The sequence below is a fragment of the Xenopus laevis genome, chromosome 9_10S (assembly GCF_017654675.1).
Source record: "Xenopus laevis strain J_2021 chromosome 9_10S, Xenopus_laevis_v10.1, whole genome shotgun sequence".
NCBI classification, from domain to species: domain Eukaryota; kingdom Metazoa; phylum Chordata; class Amphibia; order Anura; family Pipidae; genus Xenopus; species Xenopus laevis.
Window position 1 is genome coordinate 99,932,731 of NC_054388.1, and position 21,277 is coordinate 99,954,007.

At 39.9% G+C, this 21,277-nt stretch overlaps 1 protein-coding gene across 1 annotated transcript; it reads left to right on the forward strand.

Moving 5' to 3' along the window:
• Positions 1–8,943: 8,943 nt before the first annotated feature.
• On the forward strand, positions 8,944–21,045 carry atp6v0c.S (ATPase, H+ transporting, lysosomal 16kDa, V0 subunit c S homeolog). The gene is made up of 3 exons (XM_018239224.2): positions 8,944–9,243; positions 18,082–18,265; positions 20,068–21,045. The coding sequence occupies exons 1-3, from the start codon at positions 9,162–9,164 to the stop codon at positions 20,270–20,272; spliced, it is 471 nt and encodes a 156-aa protein (XP_018094713.1). The 5' UTR covers positions 8,944–9,161; the 3' UTR covers positions 20,273–21,045.
• The last annotated feature ends 232 nt before the right edge of the window (positions 21,046–21,277 follow it).

A 21,277-nucleotide genomic window follows, 5' to 3' on the forward strand; every position in this document is an offset into this window, starting at 1 on the left:
ATCTATCATAACATTGACTTTGCATGCTATTTATAATTTTGCCATGAAAGTAATTTGCCTAATGCTTTTACATTACCTAGATGATCCCCCATGTTCCTTTATAAGGGGGCTGCCATATTTGTGCAGCAGGAGTCCGTTAGCATTAGAAGCTAAAACTGAAAAGCTGAAAAGGAACAATCAGGTTGGCAAAACAGTCAGGTTTAGAAACTTCAAGTAACAATTACTACAAAAATAGAACTATCACTTAAAGGGGACCTGTCACCCTAAAAAATAATTTCAAATTCTTTTCTATCATGTTAGTTAAGCAAAATAAACTTTACTTACACTGTATTTATTATTTAAATTTTGTTTCCTTCTGTTTTGGAATTATACAATCACAGCAAGCAGGCAGCTGCCATTTTGTGGACACGGTTATTAAGGGAAATTGTGTATCACCCCAAAATCTTGTGTATGAACCAGAATGGGGGACCTAATGTCCATGTGCAGTGCCCCACACAATTATAGAGCCTGATGAGGGAAGGGGGAATGGGAGGAGAGCAGTGACATCCAGGAAGTGCTGAATGGAAAGTGAAAGTAATTGACTGCCCCGCCTCTATGCCACGGGCATAGAGGCAGGGCAGGTAATATTTGATTGACAGTTTAGATATTTAAACGCCTTTATAACAGGTATGGATGTTTTAATGAAAAAAATTTTTGGGGTTCCATATTTAATTTGGAAAGGACTTTCATTATGCAGTTTTTTATATGTAGGTGACAGGTCCACTTTAAAAACTTATAAACATGAGCTATAAGTATTTTTTAATGTGCATTAAAGGAAAAGGAAAGGCATCCTGTACTTGGGGTACCAAATGTTAGGCACCCCCAAGTGAAGGTATTTACGTACCAGAAAACTGCACCGGCCCAGGGTTATACCAGTAGGCACCACGGAGCAACTTGGTGGAGACTGGGGTCCTTGACATAAAGATACGAATGTGTGTCCTACAGGGCTTACTATCTGAATGGCACGTCTGGAGAAACGGGTCTGTTAGTTAAAGTGCAACCAATAAAAAATGCATCATTAGTTGGTAACTAACATTCAATTTTACCTTTTCAACATGAGCTAGGGTCAAACATTGTGAAATAACTTCAGTTTATAAATAAAAGTGCTAAACTGCACCATTACAGATAAGCATGGCAGCCAATTAAAAATTGGTGTCAGTCAGGCTATTACAAGTTGAAATATAAAAGTAAATATCTGGTTGACATCTATGGTTAACATCAAGGGGGTAAAACATATACAAATAAATTAGGCAGATACTTTTCTTATATGGTGAGAGTATTTCCCTAATTGTAGTGCTCACACCTCTATGGAGTCTAAAGCAGTGGCAGGACAAATGCATATTTGCTCTCCTAGATACACCTGAAAGCCAGCAACGTAATTAGAGGGGGGAGGCCCTGGTTGGGACGCGCAGCCGGGCCCCCCTTCGTACGCCCGAAACCAGCGCAAGCTGCCGGGGGGCCCTGAGGGGGTGAGGGCCCTGGCCCAATCACAACCCCGCCTCCCCCAGTAGTTACGCCACTGCTGAAAGCCCAACTGGAAGGTAAATTAGCATGAGGCACACTTATTTGCTGCCCTACATATTAGAGCTATGGCTGAATGACTGACAGAGTGATTATTTCCTATATCTATAACCTTGTTATGAGCTAGGATGGGCCCTGAACAAAGACTGTCCCTCAAAGGCAGGTGTCCCCAACCTTTTTTACCCGTGAGCCACATTCAAATGTAAAAAGAGTTGGGGAGCAACACAAGCATGAAAAAGTCCCTTGGGGTGCCAAAAAAGTCTGCGATTGACTATTTGTTAGCCTCTATGTGAACTGGCAGTCTAAAGGAGGCACCAAAGCACCTACTTTGAGGACACTGGGAGCAACATTCAAGGGGTTGGAGAGCAACATGTTGCTCACAAGCTACTGGTTAGGGATCTCTGCTCTAAGGTCTTGAACCCAAGAAGTATGACAAGCACTGATGTAAAATAATACATCAATGGAGTAAGTAAAAAACTGAGGACTAGGCTCTCAAAGTATTTAGAATGTAGAAAGAGTATTTGAGAGAGAACACCAAACAGAACTTCTTCAATGCCCTAAAAAAATTACACAATCCAGTCCCTGCTTGTACCTGGGATAAAGCACCAATAGAGTGTCTCAAAAGCCAAAAAGTATCCTTAGTGCTATTTAGCTTAGGGTTTAATCCCTTATAAATGGGACTGATTTTGCCCAAAGGTGCTATTTACACTGCTTAACATGTGCTTGAATCTGATCACTTGCCGCTGAGACCCAACCCCTGCTATTTACAGTATTTGTGACCATAACACAACTAGATGACAGATCCTCACCTCCCTCTGCCTTCCCATTCAACTGGCTCTACTGGCTTGTTTGCTTTGGAGAGAGGCAGAAAATTCCGACATCTATAAATGCTAGCCTGCAGGTCGCTGTAAGAAAGCAAATGGCACTAATCTTTTGGAAACTGGCAAGACTTAGAATCTTAGCATTGCTTACAATAGATAAAAGAAAGGTCAATCCAGAGTTGTTTTATCAAATGAAACACCAGCTGATACGGTATGGGATCCGTTATCTGGAAACCCGTTATCCAGAAAGCGCCGAATTACGGAATCCCCTTTGCCCATAGACTCCAATATATTTTAAATGATTTCCTTTTTCTCTGTAATAATTAAACAGTACCATGTACTTGATCCAAACTAAGATATAATTAATCTTTATTGAAAGCAAAAACAGCTTTTGGGGTTTATTTAATGTTTACATAATTTTCTAGTAGACTTAAGGTATGCTTGGGCGAATATGACCCATTTCATTTTGCCAAAAATGAATCGCCGACTAAAAGTTTTTGACGCGCGATGCCATAGAAGTCTATGGGCGTCATTTCCGCGGGGGAAAAATTCGTGGCTCTAGAGGCATCCTGTAAGCTTACACCCTGGGCTCACTCTTAAATCTATTAAATAAACATAGTGCTAAATTGTTTTTTATTTAGGCCCATGGTGGAAATAAGGATGGGCTGATAGAAGCTGTTAGGGGCTGAGACCAACCTCGGGTAATCCAACAGTGGTAACCCTGCAGTCTGTCATGCTCAAGCAGTATACCCACAGACAGGGTCGGACTGGGGGGCTTGGGGCCCCCCTACGGCCCCCTCCTGCCGCACCGCATTTCTGAGTATGCATGTGGCGCCGGGTCTGGGTGAACGCACACTGCGCCGGGTTTGTGCACACCTCGCCTCATTTGTGTGCACACACAAATATTTTTTTTACTGTGACCTCCCGACAAAGGGAGGTCGCCAGTATTAAGAAACAGATCTGGGCCGGCGCGGCCCACCGGGTTTTTTCCTGGTATCCCGCCGGCCCAGTCCGACGTTCCCCACAGAGGAGGTCCAGTTTTGATCTAGAAGGTAATGGTTTATGGGAAATAGTTGATTTTTTTTGCAGTTTAAATTGGTCTAACATAGCGGCATTCTACTCTAAGTTGGTACCTACTACCATGGTTTCACCTCCTTTATGCATTCCCCTTGATTATTTTACTTTTCCCTTTCCTGCAGGAAACTTCAGGTGAAGTGTAATGGTGCAGGTGAAGGTCCCAAAGAGGGAAATAGTCAAGTTACAGTGACTTTGCATTTATACATTGTATTATGACTGGACTGCTGTGAAGGACTAGAAGCAGTCATGAGCCTCCCTGATCTTGACCAGTGTCTGTTAGAGTCTGTTCTTCCAATACTCTCTTACTTTATTACTTTCTCCTAGAGGTCAATTACTAGTGTGGAGCGAGCAAATGCACCAACAAAGGCCTGCTATTTCCAGATGAATCACAGTAAAGACAATTTGCTTGTATGTTAACTACAGTAGCAATAACTGAAGGTTGTTCCCACCTCACATACCTCCGGTGCTTGTCTGACAGGTATGGCTAAATGAGAGATGGATCGCACACTATTAATGTTTTTAAAACACAAAGCTTAGGACCTGGAGCGTTCCAGATAACGGATCTTTCTGTGATTTGGATCTTTATACCTTAAGTCTACTAGAAAATCATGTATTAAATTAACCCAGTAGGCTGGTACTGTTTTATTATTACAGAGAATAATAATTTGGATTATTTGGATATGGAGTACATGGGAGACGACCATTCTGTAATTCGGAGCATTACTTTGCAGCTCTAAATTTACTTCTCATGTAAGGACACATTCTCAAATATGGCTTCAAATTCCTACATGTAATTTGTGCATAAAATGCAGGTATGCAGAAGGATATAACTTGCATGTAGAGGTGGATGATTAGGTGAGCAAAGGCCTCATGCAAATCTATATATATATATAGGAGAACTAAACCCTAAATATGAACGTGGCTACAAATGCTGTCTTTTATATACTGAACTTAAAATTTCAGCTTGTCAATAGCAGATCCAGGACTTCAAAGTTGTCACAGGGGGTCACCATCTTGGAAAGTGTCTGTGACACTCACATGCTCAGTGGGCTCTGAGCAGCTGTTGAGAAGCTAAGCTTAGGGCTCGTCACTAATTATCCAGCAGAAAATGAGCTTCCCCTGTAATATAAGCTGATGCTACAGGGCTGATTATTAAATTCTGATGCTAATTGCACTGGTTTCTGTGCTGCCATGTAGTAATTATCTGTATTAATTACTAATCAGCCTTATATTGTGACATTTCTATTCTATGTGTACTGTATATTGTGAGTGGGTCCCTAAGCTCAGTAAGTGACAGCAGCACAGAGCATGTGCAGTGAATCAGCAGAAAAGAAGATGGGGAGCTACTGGGGCATCTTTAGAGACACACATTTTTACTGCTAAAGGGCTGTGGTTGTCTTGGGCTGGTACAGAAGCACAAAACATAATGTACAACATTTCTAGATACTTCTTTAGTTAAGCTTTACTTCTCCTTTAAGTTCACAGATGATGAAGGCCTGACATCAGAAACATACTACACATGGTGCTAAATCTGATCTCCTAGACCTAATATCCATGCGCTTACCATACCCATTATAGACTACTGCAATCTGCGACTAACTGTTCTGTTCTCCCTAACTCCCATCTCTCACCACTACAGTATTCAATAAAGATTTATTCAAAGTGTCATATTGTTGCCAACAATAATTTCCATATATAACACAGGGTAAAAGAACTGGAATGCAGTTATTGTAGCTTCCCAGTAACATCACACATTAATGGATCAAGTACAAGGTACTGTTTTATTATTACAGAGAAAAAGAATCTGAATTATTTGATTATAATGGAGTCTATGGAAGACAGCCTTTCCGTAATTCTGAACTTTCTGGATAATGGGTTTTTCAATAACGGACCCATACCTGTACTTGTTTAGCTGCTAAAAAATATAATTGAGTAACTTACCCTGTTTCTTTGTCACTCCTGCTAGTACCACTGCTGAAAGAGCTACATAAGGATCCTGTTTAATTTAAAGTTAACATGTAGGATAGAGAAAATATGATTTTATTATAGACTCACCACTACAGTTTAAATTAAATTCTTAAGATAGAATTCTCCTCCCCTCATCCAAGAAAGTATAGGCCCCTCGTTATCATGGCTTCCCGTAATACAAGGAACAGGGCCTTCAATGCCTGCTCATGATCTTCACATTCCTTCACTACTTTGAATCTCACTAAATCTCTTTCCTAGTGTCTCCATATACTCCTGGTTGTCTCCTCCATTTATTTATTTATTATCAAATTGCCTGTGTTTGTTTTATCAATCTGCTGTACAGTGCTGCTTAAAGGGGTTGTTTGCCTTTGACTTAACTTTTAGCATGATGTAGAGAGTTATATTCTGAGAATTTGCAATTGGTTTTCATTTTTATTTTTTGTGGGTTCTGAGTTATTTAGCTTTTGTTCAGCAGCTCTCCAGTTTGCAGTTTTATATTACTGTAAAGGCTGCCTCCACTCTGGAAAACTGCTGGGCCCACCAAAGTTCTCTAAGCTGGGTACCTGTGTGAATGACAGGATAGGTAAAATTAAACATGGTACACTGTGGAACCAGGCAGGACAGGCTGAAATGCAACTTATGTACTTGTAAAGGGTGCTACAAGGACATCTATGAGGTCTCAGAGAATAAAAGTTATCCGGTATGCTGAGGGGAGAAGCAGAGGCAAAACACTTAACATTTTCATCAAAGTGTTCATCAAGAATGCAGCTTTCATTCTTTTCTGTTTGACTAATGTCAATTTTGGAGGTTTGCCCTGGACTGTACCTTCTCATTCTGTTATGAAGAAGTTTTGGTAGCTGGTAGGACGCATATATTTGTATTGCTGTTATTAACCTTGCTTTGGATAGATAGATGATAGATAGATGATTGATAGATAGATAGATGATAGATAGATAGATGATAGATGGATAGATAGATAGATAATTGATAGATGATAAATATATACATACAGGATAGATGATAGATAGATAGATAGATAGATAGATAGATAGATAGATAGATAGATAGATAGATGATAGATAGATGATAAATATACACATATAATACACAAAAGCCATGAATATCTTGTAAATTATATCCTTATAAACGGTGAGTTCTGATGTCATCATGTATAAACGGTGAGTTCTGATGTCATTTCTGTCACATGACTCACTGAAACGTGTGTATTATAATAAATAAAGTACCCCCAGTTGCAAAATATGAGGATATTAGAAGTTACCTCGGAGTTCCATGACCTGTATAAAAACACTCGGCCTTCAGCCTCGTGTTTTTATATGGTCATGAAACTCCTCGGTAACTTATAATATCCTTATATTTTACAAGAGGGGGTACTTTATTCACTATATAGTAGACAGACAGACAGACAGATAGATAGATGATAAATATATACATACAGTAGATAGATAGACAGACAGACAGACAGATAGATAATTGATAGATAGATAGATAGATAGATAGATAGATAGATAGATAGATAGATGATAGATAGATGATAAATATACACATATAATACACAAAAGCCATGAATATCTTGTAAATTATATCCTTATAAACGGTGAGTTCTGATGTCATCATGTATAAACGGTGAGTTCTGATGTCATTTCTGTCACATGACTCACTGAAACGTGTGTATTATAATAAATAAAGTACCCCCAGTTGCAAAATATGAGGATATTAGAAGTTACCTCGGAGTTCCATGACCTGTATAAAAACACTCGGCCTTCAGCCTCGTGTTTTTATATGGTCATGAAACTCCTCGGTAACTTATAATATCCTTATATTTTACAAGAGGGGGTACTTTATTCACTATATAGTAGACAGACAGACAGACAGATAGATAGATGATAAATATATACATACAGTAGATAGATAGACAGACAGACAGACAGATAGATAATTGATAGATAGATAGATAGATAGATAGATAGATAGATAGATAGATAGATGATAGATAGATGATAAATATACACATATAATACACAAAAGCCATGAATATCTTGTAAATTATATCCTTATAAACGGTGAGTTCTGATGTCATCATGTATAAACGGTGAGTTCTGATGTCATTTCTGTCACATGACTCACTGAAACGTGTGTATTATAATAAATAAAGTACCCCCAGTTGCAAAATATGAGGATATTAGAAGTTACCTCGGAGTTCCATGACCTGTATAAAAACACTCGGCCTTCAGCCTCGTGTTTTTATATGGTCATGAAACTCCTCGGTAACTTATAATATCCTTATATTTTACAAGAGGGGGTACTTTATTCACTATATAGTAGACAGACAGACAGACAGATAGATAGATGATAAATATATACATACAGTAGATAGATAGACAGACAGACAGACAGATAGATAATTGATAGATAGATAGATAGATAGATAGATAGATAGATAGATAGATAGATAGATAGATAGATAGATAGATGATAGATAGATAGATGATAGATAGATAGATAGATAGATAGATAGATAGATAGATGATAGATAGATGATAGATAGATAGATAGATAGATAGATAGATAGATAGATAGATAGATAGATAGATAGATAGATAGATATAGTCCTACGTATCAGTATTTGGAAAACCCCTGTCTGGAGGAGTTTGTGGGGAGAGGTAAGTTGACACAGGAATGGTGAGGAGAGACTAGAAGCTGGTCTAATAGTGAGCTGCTCTACATACTGCCATGAACATATTTCTGGAATCACAAATAAAGTATTGTCTCAAATAAAACAGGGCATTAACTTGAGGGATGAAATCGATTTTGGGTCCATGGTAAGGACTCAGTTTAGTATAAGAATGTGTGTATATGTATTTATATACTTGAGTGTATATATTAGTCTGTATAGGTGTGTATATACAGTATATAGATTACACACACATATTCATAGGGTTGCCTCCTGGCTGGTATTTGTATAGACGTGTGGCTGATAAAAAGGCTTTTGAATGCCAATGTAATTAATAGGGAATTACCGAATAGAAAGGCAGATATTTTTTCCAGAAAAGGTGGCACATCTATTTACTGAGTTCTGTCTTTTTTTCAGCCTAATTGAATGATATCGCACTGGCACTCAGGGTTTTTTAATCAATGAATCAATGTCCAGCCAATATCGGTTAATGTTCAGCGTTATTTGTATGAGACATATAAATTCCACCCCTCAGTATCTAATGGACGCGCCTCTCCCCGCACCCAACCTGTCACACACCGCCCTGCAGCCACGGCAGGTGCCTCAATATCTCACCTTCCCCCCCAAATCCTGCACCCCCGAATACACCACCCTACAACTCAATTCACACACACGAGCCAGTCAATAATCATCTCCCCTCGGCAGCAAGTGACCGCCTGCACTACAACCTTCCATACACCGCACATTATGGAACGTTCCGTCATCATCATCCAAAGGGGCGGGATCAAAAGTCACAGCTTGAGGGAGACGCCGCGTCACGTGCTACCGGCAGCCATTTTGTGCTGCGGCGAAGTATTTAGAGCAGAGAGCGCTGGTTAGGCTTTTTCAGTGTGAACGCCGCAGCTGAACTGTTTGGAGTGTCCTGTCATTCCTGCTTCCCCTCCTCCTTCCTGTAGTGTCCTGTGCACTCTCTCTCGCTCTTTTCCTCCCCCGAGGCCGCTGCTTTTATTTTATTTCTCCCGGACACCTCGTCAGCCGTCACCATGTCTGCAGAGACCGGCAGCGCGCCCGAGTACTCCGCCTTCTTCGCTGTCATGGGGGCTTCGTCTGCCATGGTTTTTAGCGGTGAGACTTCCATGTTTGTTATATACACATATACACACTGCCAGGGACCGCTGCCCTTACACAGACACCTGCTATGAATGTGACTGCTGTCCTGATAGGGAACTACATATCCCAGCATTCTCTGTGGCCAGCTGACACATTGAGCTCCATATAGACGTGTCCTGCCATTGAGAGGAATGTAGCTTTTCATTTTCCCTTGGATGGGTTACTGTGGAGTCTTCTGGCTTATGGACATGATGGGGAGGATTTATTTATTTCTCTGTGTGTGTCTGAAATAGGAATGCTGCCCACTCACACTGACATCAATACTGGGCTCCTTGTGTGTCATATATATTTATTATAGGGCTATTGGGGTGACTATAGCAATGCTGAGTGCTGGGGTCTGTGTATATTATATAATAATATACTGGGTGGAGGTCTAGATAGATAGATATGCAATGCTGGGGGAGGGTCTGTGAATATATATATATATATATATATATATATATATATATATATATATATATATATATATATATATATATATATATATATATAAATATATAAATTGTGGCTGGGGGGTCTATAATACGTTGGGAGCCAGCTGAAGACATTCGACATCCCTAATCCACATATAATACCCACAACTGTGCCTTAAGCAGTAGGCAGTTACCCCTTTATTAGACACCTTTAAATTCTAATATAAATGCAGGGATGAGCGTGTAGATGGCTGATCCTTATTCATCATGTGACCGGCTCTTGCTTCCATTTTTTTTTTTTTTCCCTATCTTCTCGGATCACTGGCTTCTTCCTCCTCCTCCTCCTCCTCTTCTCCTTGTCAGGGTTTTGGCTGGTTTCCTATTCTAAAGGCTTTTTGTATGGGGAGGAGGTGCAGCGTAATGATTAGGCTTCTACTAGTTACATGTTAATATGGGGGTGTTGTAGAGGAACAGGGGGGCTAGTCTTTCCCCGTTGCCCAAAGGGGAGCCCGGCTTGCTGATGTCATCCTGGTGACAAGCGGCTGGTGAGTGGTCACATGACTGCAGAGGGCTGGATGAGCAGGGCTCTCTATTGCTTCGCTGTTTGCTCGCTGTCAAGCCTCTGCTGTGTGTAATAAAAAAATAAATATATATATATATATATATATATATATATATATATATATATATATATATATATATATATATATATATATATATATATATATATTTATTTATTTCGTACTCAGTCCAGTCTATGTACTTTTACCGGATTAAGAATATTTCTGGGTGCATATTGCTTCATACAGTATTTCAGAAGGACCTGCACTCCATTTTCTTGTGAATAAACTGTGCTTTATTTACTGCGCATTTAAATTTACATTTTTTTTATTCTTGATAAAGGCCCTAAACTGGGCTGAAAGGTTGGACACAGTCGTACTCCAATATTAAGTGCATCAGGTCACATTTATTGCATAAATCTCTGTGGAAATTTGTGTAAAATTTGATCCAGCACCCACACCAAATTAAAGAATCCGGATCAGTGTTCAGCTGCCTACAAGTGAATATATCTATAATCTATCCTGTGAATGCTGCAACCTCTCTTATATCAAGAATCAAAATTTATTGGATTCTTGATATATAAATCCTGTGAGTGCTGCAGCCTCTTATACTATTTGTGGGCACCCGGCTTGTTTCAATGTCAGCAGTGTGCGGCACCGAATCCAGGATTCGGTTCGGGATTCGCCCGAATCCTTCTGCCCAAACTGATTCCTAATTTGCATATGCAAATTAGGGGCAGGGAGGGAAATTGCGTGACTTTTTGTCAGAAAACAAGGAAGTAAAAAAAAAAAAGTTTTTCCCCTTCCCACCCCGTGTGTGTGTGTTGAAACCTTGATTTTAAGTACTCCAATTTTAAGTTTTCCTGCATTTTTATTTGTGGGTCCCACCACTTTATAATGCATTTCAATGGGTGCATTTCCCCGATTTTAAGTAATGTTTTCCTGGATTTTACATCAAAATTGTGTTATGTTCCCAAAAACTGCCTCTGTGAATGTTATTTGTGAAATAGAGGTTTCAAATATTAAGCAGATTTTTTTTTTTTTTTTCCAGTAAGTCTGGCCGTTATACAGTCCTGCACCAATCACTTATTGCTTTAGCTTGTGTATGTGACTGAGAGTCTTGCATATTCCCCCTATCGTGTAACATTAACACTGCAATGTTTAACCCTTGTTATTAACAGTAAATATTGTATCTCCTAGTAAAACAGACTCCTGTGCTTATACCCCTTCAGTACTTGAAGAAAAGTGCGTAGCCTTACCAGAGTATTGCCATACTGTTCTTGCTGTGTTGGCATGTGTATGGGTGCAATGGTAGAACAGGGCTGATTCTGCTAGATCTGTTTTTGCCCTGTGTTCCAGGAATGCTGGAGATGATTTTTGGTACATGCTGCCCCCCCCTTAATGCAAAGCGTGTTCTTCTTGCCCATCAGCCAAGGTCACTCTGATAAACCTGCCGGCATCATTGGGAAACGTTTTCCGGGCAGTTACGTTTAATCCCTGGACCATTTTGGGGTTTCTGTAATGGGGGGGTTATGAGACACTATTTGTCACTTGGATGTAGATGGGGGTTAGTGATTTTTCTATCTCTCAGTTCAGTGAAGGTCACAGCAGTCTGTTTAAAAAAAAAAAAAAAAGTTTTGGATTTTTCTAAATTTATGTAATTGGGTGTCAGAACCCTTACTTGCTACTCATAGTAAGTTAGGTTTAAAAAAAGACACATGTCCATCAAGTTCAACCTATTGAACTAGTCTATAAATAACCTGTCTAACTGCTAATTGATCCAGAGGAAGGCAAAAAACCCCATTTGAAGCCTCTCCAATTTGCCTCACAGGTGGAAAATATTCCTTCCCGACTCCAAAATGACAGTTGGACCAGTCCCTACTCATGGCAGATGGTCTGCCCCTTCCCCCATACACTCACATCTGAGCTGAGCAGTAATCCATGCACATTACTAGTTATAATAGCCATGTATCAATTAGAGAGGTGACTGCTCAGTAATAATGGTACTCCTTATTGGATGGTCTGCAAATACTTTTAGCAGAAGACCTGGAGTCTTTATGAAGCTCCAGCTTTAGACTCTAATGTCTGCAACTGGTATATATCACATCAAAAGCTTCTGGATGAAAATATTTCTATACTGTTGTGCCTGCAAATATCATAGTTCTTACTTTTCCATAGGATTATTATTCCTTATCTAAAGATAGTAATGAATTTTTTTTTTTATTCTAGTCCTCCAGCTGTTCTTGCTGGTTTTTATAACCACTTGGTTTGTGCAGCCGCCTTTGTTTTGAGATGGGGTGAGGTGGGAATCTTACAGATGTGTTAATTGGAATGCTAAAATAGCAGGCTACTGTTAAAGAACGCTGCTGTATGAGGGGGATCTAGCAGCAGTCATTCCAGATCATCAGGGTGACAGATTAGCAAATGGAAGCGGATCTGGATACTCTTGAAGGAACTCTTTATCTGTACTCACATGTGCTACCCCTTACCTTGCTGGAGGCTTACTAACTGGTGCAGCAGGTGCAATTATACTGGAATTCTGAAAAAAAAATGGTAGTTACAGTGGACAATTCTACACCACTCGTGTTTTTTTTATTTATTTATTTATTTTTTAAATGACCCCCAATGATAATTACCTAGTTCAGGTTGTATGAGTTTGCATGTTTTTAAATGGTGCATGCATGCCTTTTCGAGGTGTGGTTCACCTTTGATTTAACATTAAAGGGATATTGTCATGGGAATTTTTTTTTTTTTTTTTTTAAATTGGTATCAGTTAATAGTGCTTTTCCAGCAGACTTCTGCATTGAAACCAGTTTTCAAAAGAGAACAGATTTTTTTTTTTTATTTATTTAATTTTAAAATCTGACTCGGGCTAGATATATTGCCAGTTTCCACAGTTGACCCCACTCATGTGACTTGTACTCTGATAAACTTCAGTCATTCTTTACTGCTGCGCTTAATTTGGCCCTTGATAAATCTGCCCCATAATGTCAAATAGGATGCACACTTTCATTTAATGTAATGACGTTTTTCTGACAGTTTGAGCTCCATATATACATGAAGAATGTCTCAAGTCCCACTAGTTGTCTCAAGTCCCATTTAGTTTCTAAATCTCACTATAGAGGTCTGGGGTAGTCAGTTGTGGTCTAGCCTAGTTTTATGAAGGCTGTCTGGGGTTGGAACAGTTGCATGTAAATTTCCAAATGTTTCTTGTTCATGCTGAAATACTCTTGTGTACTCCCCATGGGCAAATAAACTGCTGGGTGGGGGGACTCTGCACGTTGGTGGGAGAAAACTTGTTCAGGTTCAACTGCACTTTACTTATAACTTTTTATATTGATTTGGGTGAATTGTAACCAGTCACAGTAGGACAGGTTTAAATTCATGGACATAACTCTATGTAATTTAAAGGCCAAATAATCTCCAACAGGTGAAATACACCATTAGCAGCATCATCAGATGCAAAACTACATGAGACCAGCTCTACCATTTCCATTCCTTTTAATAGGGAATAGTGATGCCCTGAAACTCAACACTCTTCATGCCAATAGCACTCACTGGAACATTTTGCGCTGAAGCAGTCGGCAATGCTGTGAGCACACAATGAGTTTGTTCTCCCTGTGCTTGTGTTGGTTTCCTCTGGATACTCTGGGCCCACCCCTCTGGATAATTTGCCCCTGATGCTACTGACCATAGTGGATGTTTCAGGCACTTTAGATGTTAATCTGTTGCAATATCCTTGGTATATAAACTTTCAGCACTGCCATGCTTCCCATTAATTTGGTAGCAGTGCTACCTGTAACCAGTAGTCTCATAGGACAACTAAACCCTAAAAATGAATATGGCTAATAATGGCAGTTTTTATATGTTGAACTTATTGCACGAGGCTAAAGTTTCAGCTTGTCAATAGCAGCAATGATCCAGGACTTCAAACTTGTCACAGGGGGTCACCATCTTGGAAAGTGTCTGTGACACTCACATGCTCAGTGGGCTCTGAGCAGCTGTTGAGAAGCTAAGCTTAGGGGTCGTCACTAATTATCCAGCAGAAAATGAGCTTCCCCTGTAATATAAGCTGATGCTACAGGTTTGCTGATTATTAAATTCTGATGCTAATTGCACTGGTTTCTGTGCTGCCATGTAGTAATTATCTGTATTAATTACTAATCAGCTTTATATTGTGACATTTCTATTCTATGTGTACTGTATATTGTCCCTAAGCTCGGTAAGTGACAGCAGCACAGAGCATGTGCAGTGAATTAGCAGAAAAGAAGATGGGGAGCTACTGGGGCATCTTTGGAGACACACATCTTTACTGCTTAACTGTTGCCTTGGGCTGGTACAGAAGCCTAAAACATAATGAACTTTCAGGAAAAAAAAAGTGACGAGTGCTCCGTTTTGCTGTGAAGGAGCAGCATTAATTCCATTTCAAGGTACATTTGGAAATGGTGGTCCCCATATTATATATTCAGTAGCACCTCTGGGCATAGACTTATTGCTAAACTGTTGTGGTGGGCCAAATTAGCCTGTTCCTATTACTGGTCCACCCATTGGATGCAGCCCTATTGGGAGAGGAACAAGCCTCCAACGTGACTCTATACAGAGCCTATTAGCCAACATGATCCGAAAAGGTCCATAGCATCACCTTTATTCTTGCAGGTAATGGGACTGAGCACAAGAAATGCTGCCGACTCCTGACCCACCAGCAACACTCACTACTGCAATACCTGCTCTAGCTGGGAGGCTAAAATGCTCAGTTGCTGAATTGCAAAACCGCACACCATGTTTACATGAGGGGTTAAACTTCTTTGGTCTTTCATTCATACATTGGGATTTAATAGAAAATGCAGCAGTGTGTGTATGTATATACCATTTGTGCAATTGTGGAGTTCCACAGGTTCTTGAGCTTCCTCAATTTTAGTTCAAACCTCTGGTTCTTTCCCAGATTTGCTGTGGCTTGCATATAAAAGTCCACACTGGTTGTGCAATACCGAGCTTGCAAAATCTATTTCTCTGTGTTCACGTTTTTTCAGGCCACTCTGTTTCAAATCGTTCACCAGAAATAAAGACTTTTTGCAATTACTTTTTATTATTGAAGTGTAAAGTGGTGTTTTTCACCTTCTAGGATGGGGGTCGTCGACCCTGTAAACTGTTCTAAATTGATACATTTTGTTCCTGCTGAGCAGAATCCCTGGGTTTCATTAAAGGCAGCTGTTAAGACTTGATACAATAGTTACTAATACTCCACAGATGCTGCTGAGAAATGTATCAACTAATGTTGAGACACAAACATTCAACTTTAAACTTAGATTTTAAAAAAAAAAAAAAGGCAAGTTGTTGAAAAAAGCCTTTATTTCTGATAATCTGAAAGTGTTTGGAAGTTGAAGAACCCCTTTAGGGTATAATAATGTACACAGGGAAGCTATAAATAAACTTGGGGGATAGGTTCTTGGTCTGAGCTCATGGATATAATGTGCATTTGCCTTGGGCTACTGCTGGGGATGGGTGTATTGGAACCATTTTTTTTTTTTTTATTAAACTTGATATATTTCTGGGTTGTCAAACTTTTCTAACCTTTTCTAATGTGTGAAGCCCAAGGGGAAAGGGTCTTACCAAGAAATCTTGGGTAGAGTATGGAAGGGCCTAGTGCAGCCTTATGGGCTTCCTTTTATTTTGTACAATATTAAATCATATGTGTATGGCACAGCACAAGATACAATCGCCTGCACAGGTAATAAACCCATGGTTTGTGGTCAATAGTCATTTTCACCTGTTCATTGCTGTCAGTACTATGAGCACTGTGGATAAACTCTAGTGAATACCTTGCTTACATTTTTACCATTTTGTTGGTGGATAACTTGCAAGGTGAAGTCATTTTGCTCTAGATTTGTGACCTGTAGCAGGCCATTATTAGGGGACATCTACTCATCCACAGTTTCCTACTTCACAAAAATGTAAAATCCCAATTGTTACAGGAGCAACCCCTGTCTGTGGCTGAAGAGAAGGACAAGCTTAAGAGGTTGTTGCCGGAAGCATGTCCTGTTGCTTTACTGCTCAGTCTCTTGCTCCCTTCACGGTGAGAAACGAATAGAATGTGCAGGAGGCATTAGGCACCTCCCTTGTTAGGGTAGAACTACACGGCCGATTTCAATGTGGGTTCAGTGGATCCGACTCGCTGTGCCAAAACGCAGGCTTTCGAGTTAGATGCGACGAAAAATAAGGTAAGAAATACAAATGTCGGATTTTGACGCTTCATTCATCCAGCACGACTGATGCAGATGCGGCATGAGACAGTCGTGTCGGATGAATGCTGTGACAAGATCAGACATTTCTTACAGTAGTTGCATCGGACTTGACGCCTTCATCTTGGCCTATTGCGTCGGATCTGCTGAAAACGCATAGAACTAGTTCTACCCTTACTCTGCAGTTATGAGCTGCTTGTATTGAGATTAATTGGCCACTATATGAAATATCTGGTGGTCACTGCCCTAGTGTGAGCATTGTTACTATTCACTGTGAGCTCCTCACTAGTCAAACCACTGATATTTGCACAGTTTTAACAGTGTGTGTGTGTAACTTTCCACCCTAAGGTAAATAACACTGGCTAAAGACAAAAGGTGCTTGGGCTCCCTGATCAGAGCTGTCCTTTTCTAATGGAAAACGTGGCTGCTGCATGCGTGGCCACTAACCTGCATTTCCGCCATTGACCCTAAAGCTGTCTGGTTTGTTCAACTATGTTGTAACACAGAATGGTATAGAAACAGGACGTCCCTGTAGGTTGCGGTTTGGGATGGGCCAAAGTGAAGCACACTGTCAGTTTAAATTTAAGTATTGACTTAATATTGTAATTTCTCAATCAACCCATGGTCCCTGGGAAATGTTTCTTGCAGGGCTCACACATCAGCTGATAATCCTGTAAATTTTTTACCATATGTAATATTGTCTATATTTTACTCCTTTTAAAGTTTTACCAAACTTATTTCTGGCCGCCTACTTTTAATTACTTCACTTCCTGTTTGATGGTTGCGGATAAGGCAGTTGCGAGTCGGGTAGCAAATCAAAAAGGGGAAAATATGCGGGGTCAGGTTCAGGTCTTAGAAATTGGTTTTCGCAGGATTCTAACTGACCCTCATCTTTTGAAGTCTTAGATGCACACTAATCAATGGTTGGCTTTTGTAATTTAGTTTTTTTCCAACTCCTTTAAATTCGAATATACTCAAGATTCGATTGGGGGTTATTTAATAAAAAAACATTGAATGTCAAAAGTCAGACAAACTTTACCAAGTCGAAAACTCAAATCTAATTCGACCAAACTCGATTTGAGGTTTTTTTTTTTTTTTTCTCTCTCGGAAATAAATGTCAACTGGTCCCTGGACCTCACCCATTGACTACTACATGAACTCTGCAGAGTTTAAAGTAATTTTCTATTGGACCCTTAATATATCTGCCTGTTGCATGTTACTGCCTGGGAGTTTGACAATGATGCTCCATGATTTAGTATTCATAGAAATTATGGAGACATAATGCTTTTAAAATTCTTATTGACTAAAGATATGACTAATGACAATTTTAAATAAAAACCCATTAGTAGGATATGCCGTAACTTTATTCTGTAAATCAGGCCGATTCAGATGGTAACAGTAAGTCTCCAGTGGATGTCTTTTCAGCAGTAGAAATGTTGTTGGTCCTTTTAATGCTTCCGTTTCACAAATGCCTGTATGCAGAACCAATATTGTTCACTCTGTGCTAGAGAGATTATTGCTTCCCTCGCAGGCCTAATATTAACATTCTAATCATGATTTGACTATTTCTTCTTTCCACAGCCTTAGGAGCTGCCTATGGGACAGCAAAAAGCGGTACAGGTATTGCTGCAATGTCTGTCATGAGGCCCGAGTTGATTATGAAGTCTATCATTCCTGTTGTCATGGCTGGTATCATTGCTATCTATGGGCTTGTAGTAGCAGTCCTTATTGCAAACTCCCTGACACAAACTATCACGCTATACAAGTAAGTGCCCAGGTTATTTATTTATTCCCTCCATATTATTTTGTGCTGTTAAGTTTGACAATAAATCTTAGAATCGGGTTATTGTCAAATAAGGTGTGAGCAGTACTATCAATATTAGAATGCACGCTGTAATCAGTTGTATAGTAAGTTAGGTTGAAAAAAGACACACGTCCATCAAATTAACCTATATATAACCTGCCTAACTGCCCGATGATCCAGAGGAAGGCAAAAAAAAACATCTGAAGCCTCTCCAACTTGCTTCAAAGGGTGTAAAAATTCCTTCCTGACTCCAAAATGGCAACTGGACCAGTCCCTGGATCAACTTTACTATGAGCTATCTCCCATAACCCTGTATTCCCTCACTTGCTAAAAAAGCCATCCAGAGTTAAGGTTGTAAATACAACATCCCAAATGCATGACACAGGGGATTTCCAAGACTTGGTATTGTCTTCAGAATATTTAAAATTCTCAAGGCTTACGGTTCAGCCATTTTGACCATGATATGGCTCTTAAAATAAAACAGAACCACACCATAACAGTACGGGTATGGGATCCGGAAAATCGTTATCCAGAAAGCTCTGAATTACGAAAAGGATGTCTCCCATAGATTACATTTTATCCAAATGATCCACTTATGTTCCTTTCTCTCTAAGAATACAACAGTAGCTTGTAGATTTTCCAAACTAAGATATAATCATTACTGGAAGCAAAACCAGCCTATTGAGTTTAACCTACATAATTTGTATGAAGATCCAACTTACTGAAGATCCCTTATTTGGAAAGCCCCAGGTCCTTGGCATTCTAGATGGGGATGCACTGAATCCACTATTTTGGATTTGGCTGAATCCTTTGTGAAAGATTCGGCCGAATATCAAACCAAATCCTAAATTGCATATGCAAATTATGGGTGGAAAGGGGGAAAACATATTTTTGCTTCCTTGTTTTGTGACAAAGTCACGCGATTTCCCACCCCTAATTTGCATATGCCAATTCGGGTTCGGCCTGGCAGAAGGATTAGGCTGAATCCTGCTGAAAAAGGCCGACTTGTTGCGGAATCATGAACCTAATCCTGGTTTCAGTGCATCCCTAAAGCTGGCCATAGACGCAAAGATCCGATCGTACGAATCAACGTACGATCGGACTTTCCCATCTCCCGACCCTCCACTAACCATTCAGATCAAAGTCTTTACTATTCCGATCAAATAAGAACAGATCACCCAATGTTCTGCCCCTGACAGCAATCGTACGATACTTATGTCTGACAACACTAGTGACAGTCTCCCACTGAAAATCGTACGATCGGCAATACATGCAGAGATATTATCGGCAGCCGACAGAAATTTTCTAACCTGTCCGATCGACCAAACGACCGATCCGATGGACGAACAATGGCGGGACTCTCCTCACATGGTCCGAAAATCGTACGAATCCACGATTCGTACGATCGGATCTTTGCGTCTATGGCTAGCTTAATTCTAGATAACCGGTCCCATACCTGTATAAAGATTACTCATAGTTAACTACCAAGAGCAGTTGCACTTTGAGCTTGTGTTGACTCGTATATAACACAATTATGGGAAAGTCCTCACATCTTAATCACTTTAAACAATCTCTACAGTAAACAAGGCTGATGTTTCCAGATCTACATGAGACACACAACCATAATGTATTTTCACATGTATCAGAATTGGCCCGGACACTCTTGTCAATCTATTTTTGTAGCCTTTTATTGCCTTTTTTTTTTTTTTTTTTTTTATTCCCTCCCAAAGCAGAAAATGACATTTCTTCCTTCTTATTTGTAGGAGCTTCCTTCAGTTGGGTGCAGGCCTCAGTGTAGGTCTGAGTGGTCTAGCTGCTGGCTTTGCCATTGGTATTGTGGGAGATGCCGGAGTGCGGGGTACAGCACAGCAACCTCGACTATTCGTGGGAATGATCCTGATCCTCATTTTCGCAGAAGTCTTGGGTCTGTACGGCCTTATTGTGGCGCTTATCCTGTCTACAAAATGAAGAATTCCACCTCTTCCCAGTTCGCCTGTTATACAAAAGTCAACACTTGCAAATAATGGTTTTATCTCATGTGTACAGTCATCCTACACCCGCTACCCCCAACTCAATATTTTCTCCCCCCACTTCACCTGCGCAGTTGTAAGTTAGTGACTGTTGTGTGTAATCCTTTAGCTATTCATCAACTGGACTTCAGGGCATTGCCAAGTCCTGGCAGCCGGGCTTGTGGGAGGGAAGCGGCCATCACTTCCTCAACCCTCACCTGACTCCTCCTCCTTCCTCTGCGTGCAGTGGTTTTTTTGTTTTTTTATTCCCATTCCATCCGATTTGTTTCCGAACAAGTTTCATGTATAAATATGATCCCAATGTCATTTCTCATTTACACTTAATGTTTTATTTATATAAAAATTCTTGTTCATACTACAAAAAAAACCGAGCCAGCTTTTTCCTCCCTTCTGTAACCTATCCCGGTCTCTTTGCTGCGTATATATTTAATCTTTAGCTGTATCTGTGTGGGATTTCCTTGTAAGTGCTGAGAATTCCCTGGATGTAATAATTTGGATTAAGATTGCTGTATTGTTCTGATATTGGAGTGAGGTCTCTCTATAGTTATATATTTTTGTTTTTTTGTTTGTTTTAATACAAAACAATAAATTCCAGTCTGTTAACTGGTGACCAGAACAAAATTTTAAAAGCAAACCTGGAAATGTATGGGTAAAGTCTCACCTGCTGCTGGGGTTCAGTTACAGATTTCCGAATAAAACATCTCCAATCCATCACAGCTTTGCCTTATTTCAAGATGTTTTTTTATTTATTTTTATTTTTTTTCCCTATAGCCACAGCCTCTCAACATTTATCAGCCGCTCATGCTTACTACAGACTCGTTTCTATGACTGAAGACCAGCTTTCATTTTAAATTGTGGCTACAGTTCTGAAATGGGAGTCCTGCCGTAAAGGGCAGTTGATGCCTGTGTTTGGTATGAAATGTAGGATATGGGGTTTAGGGTG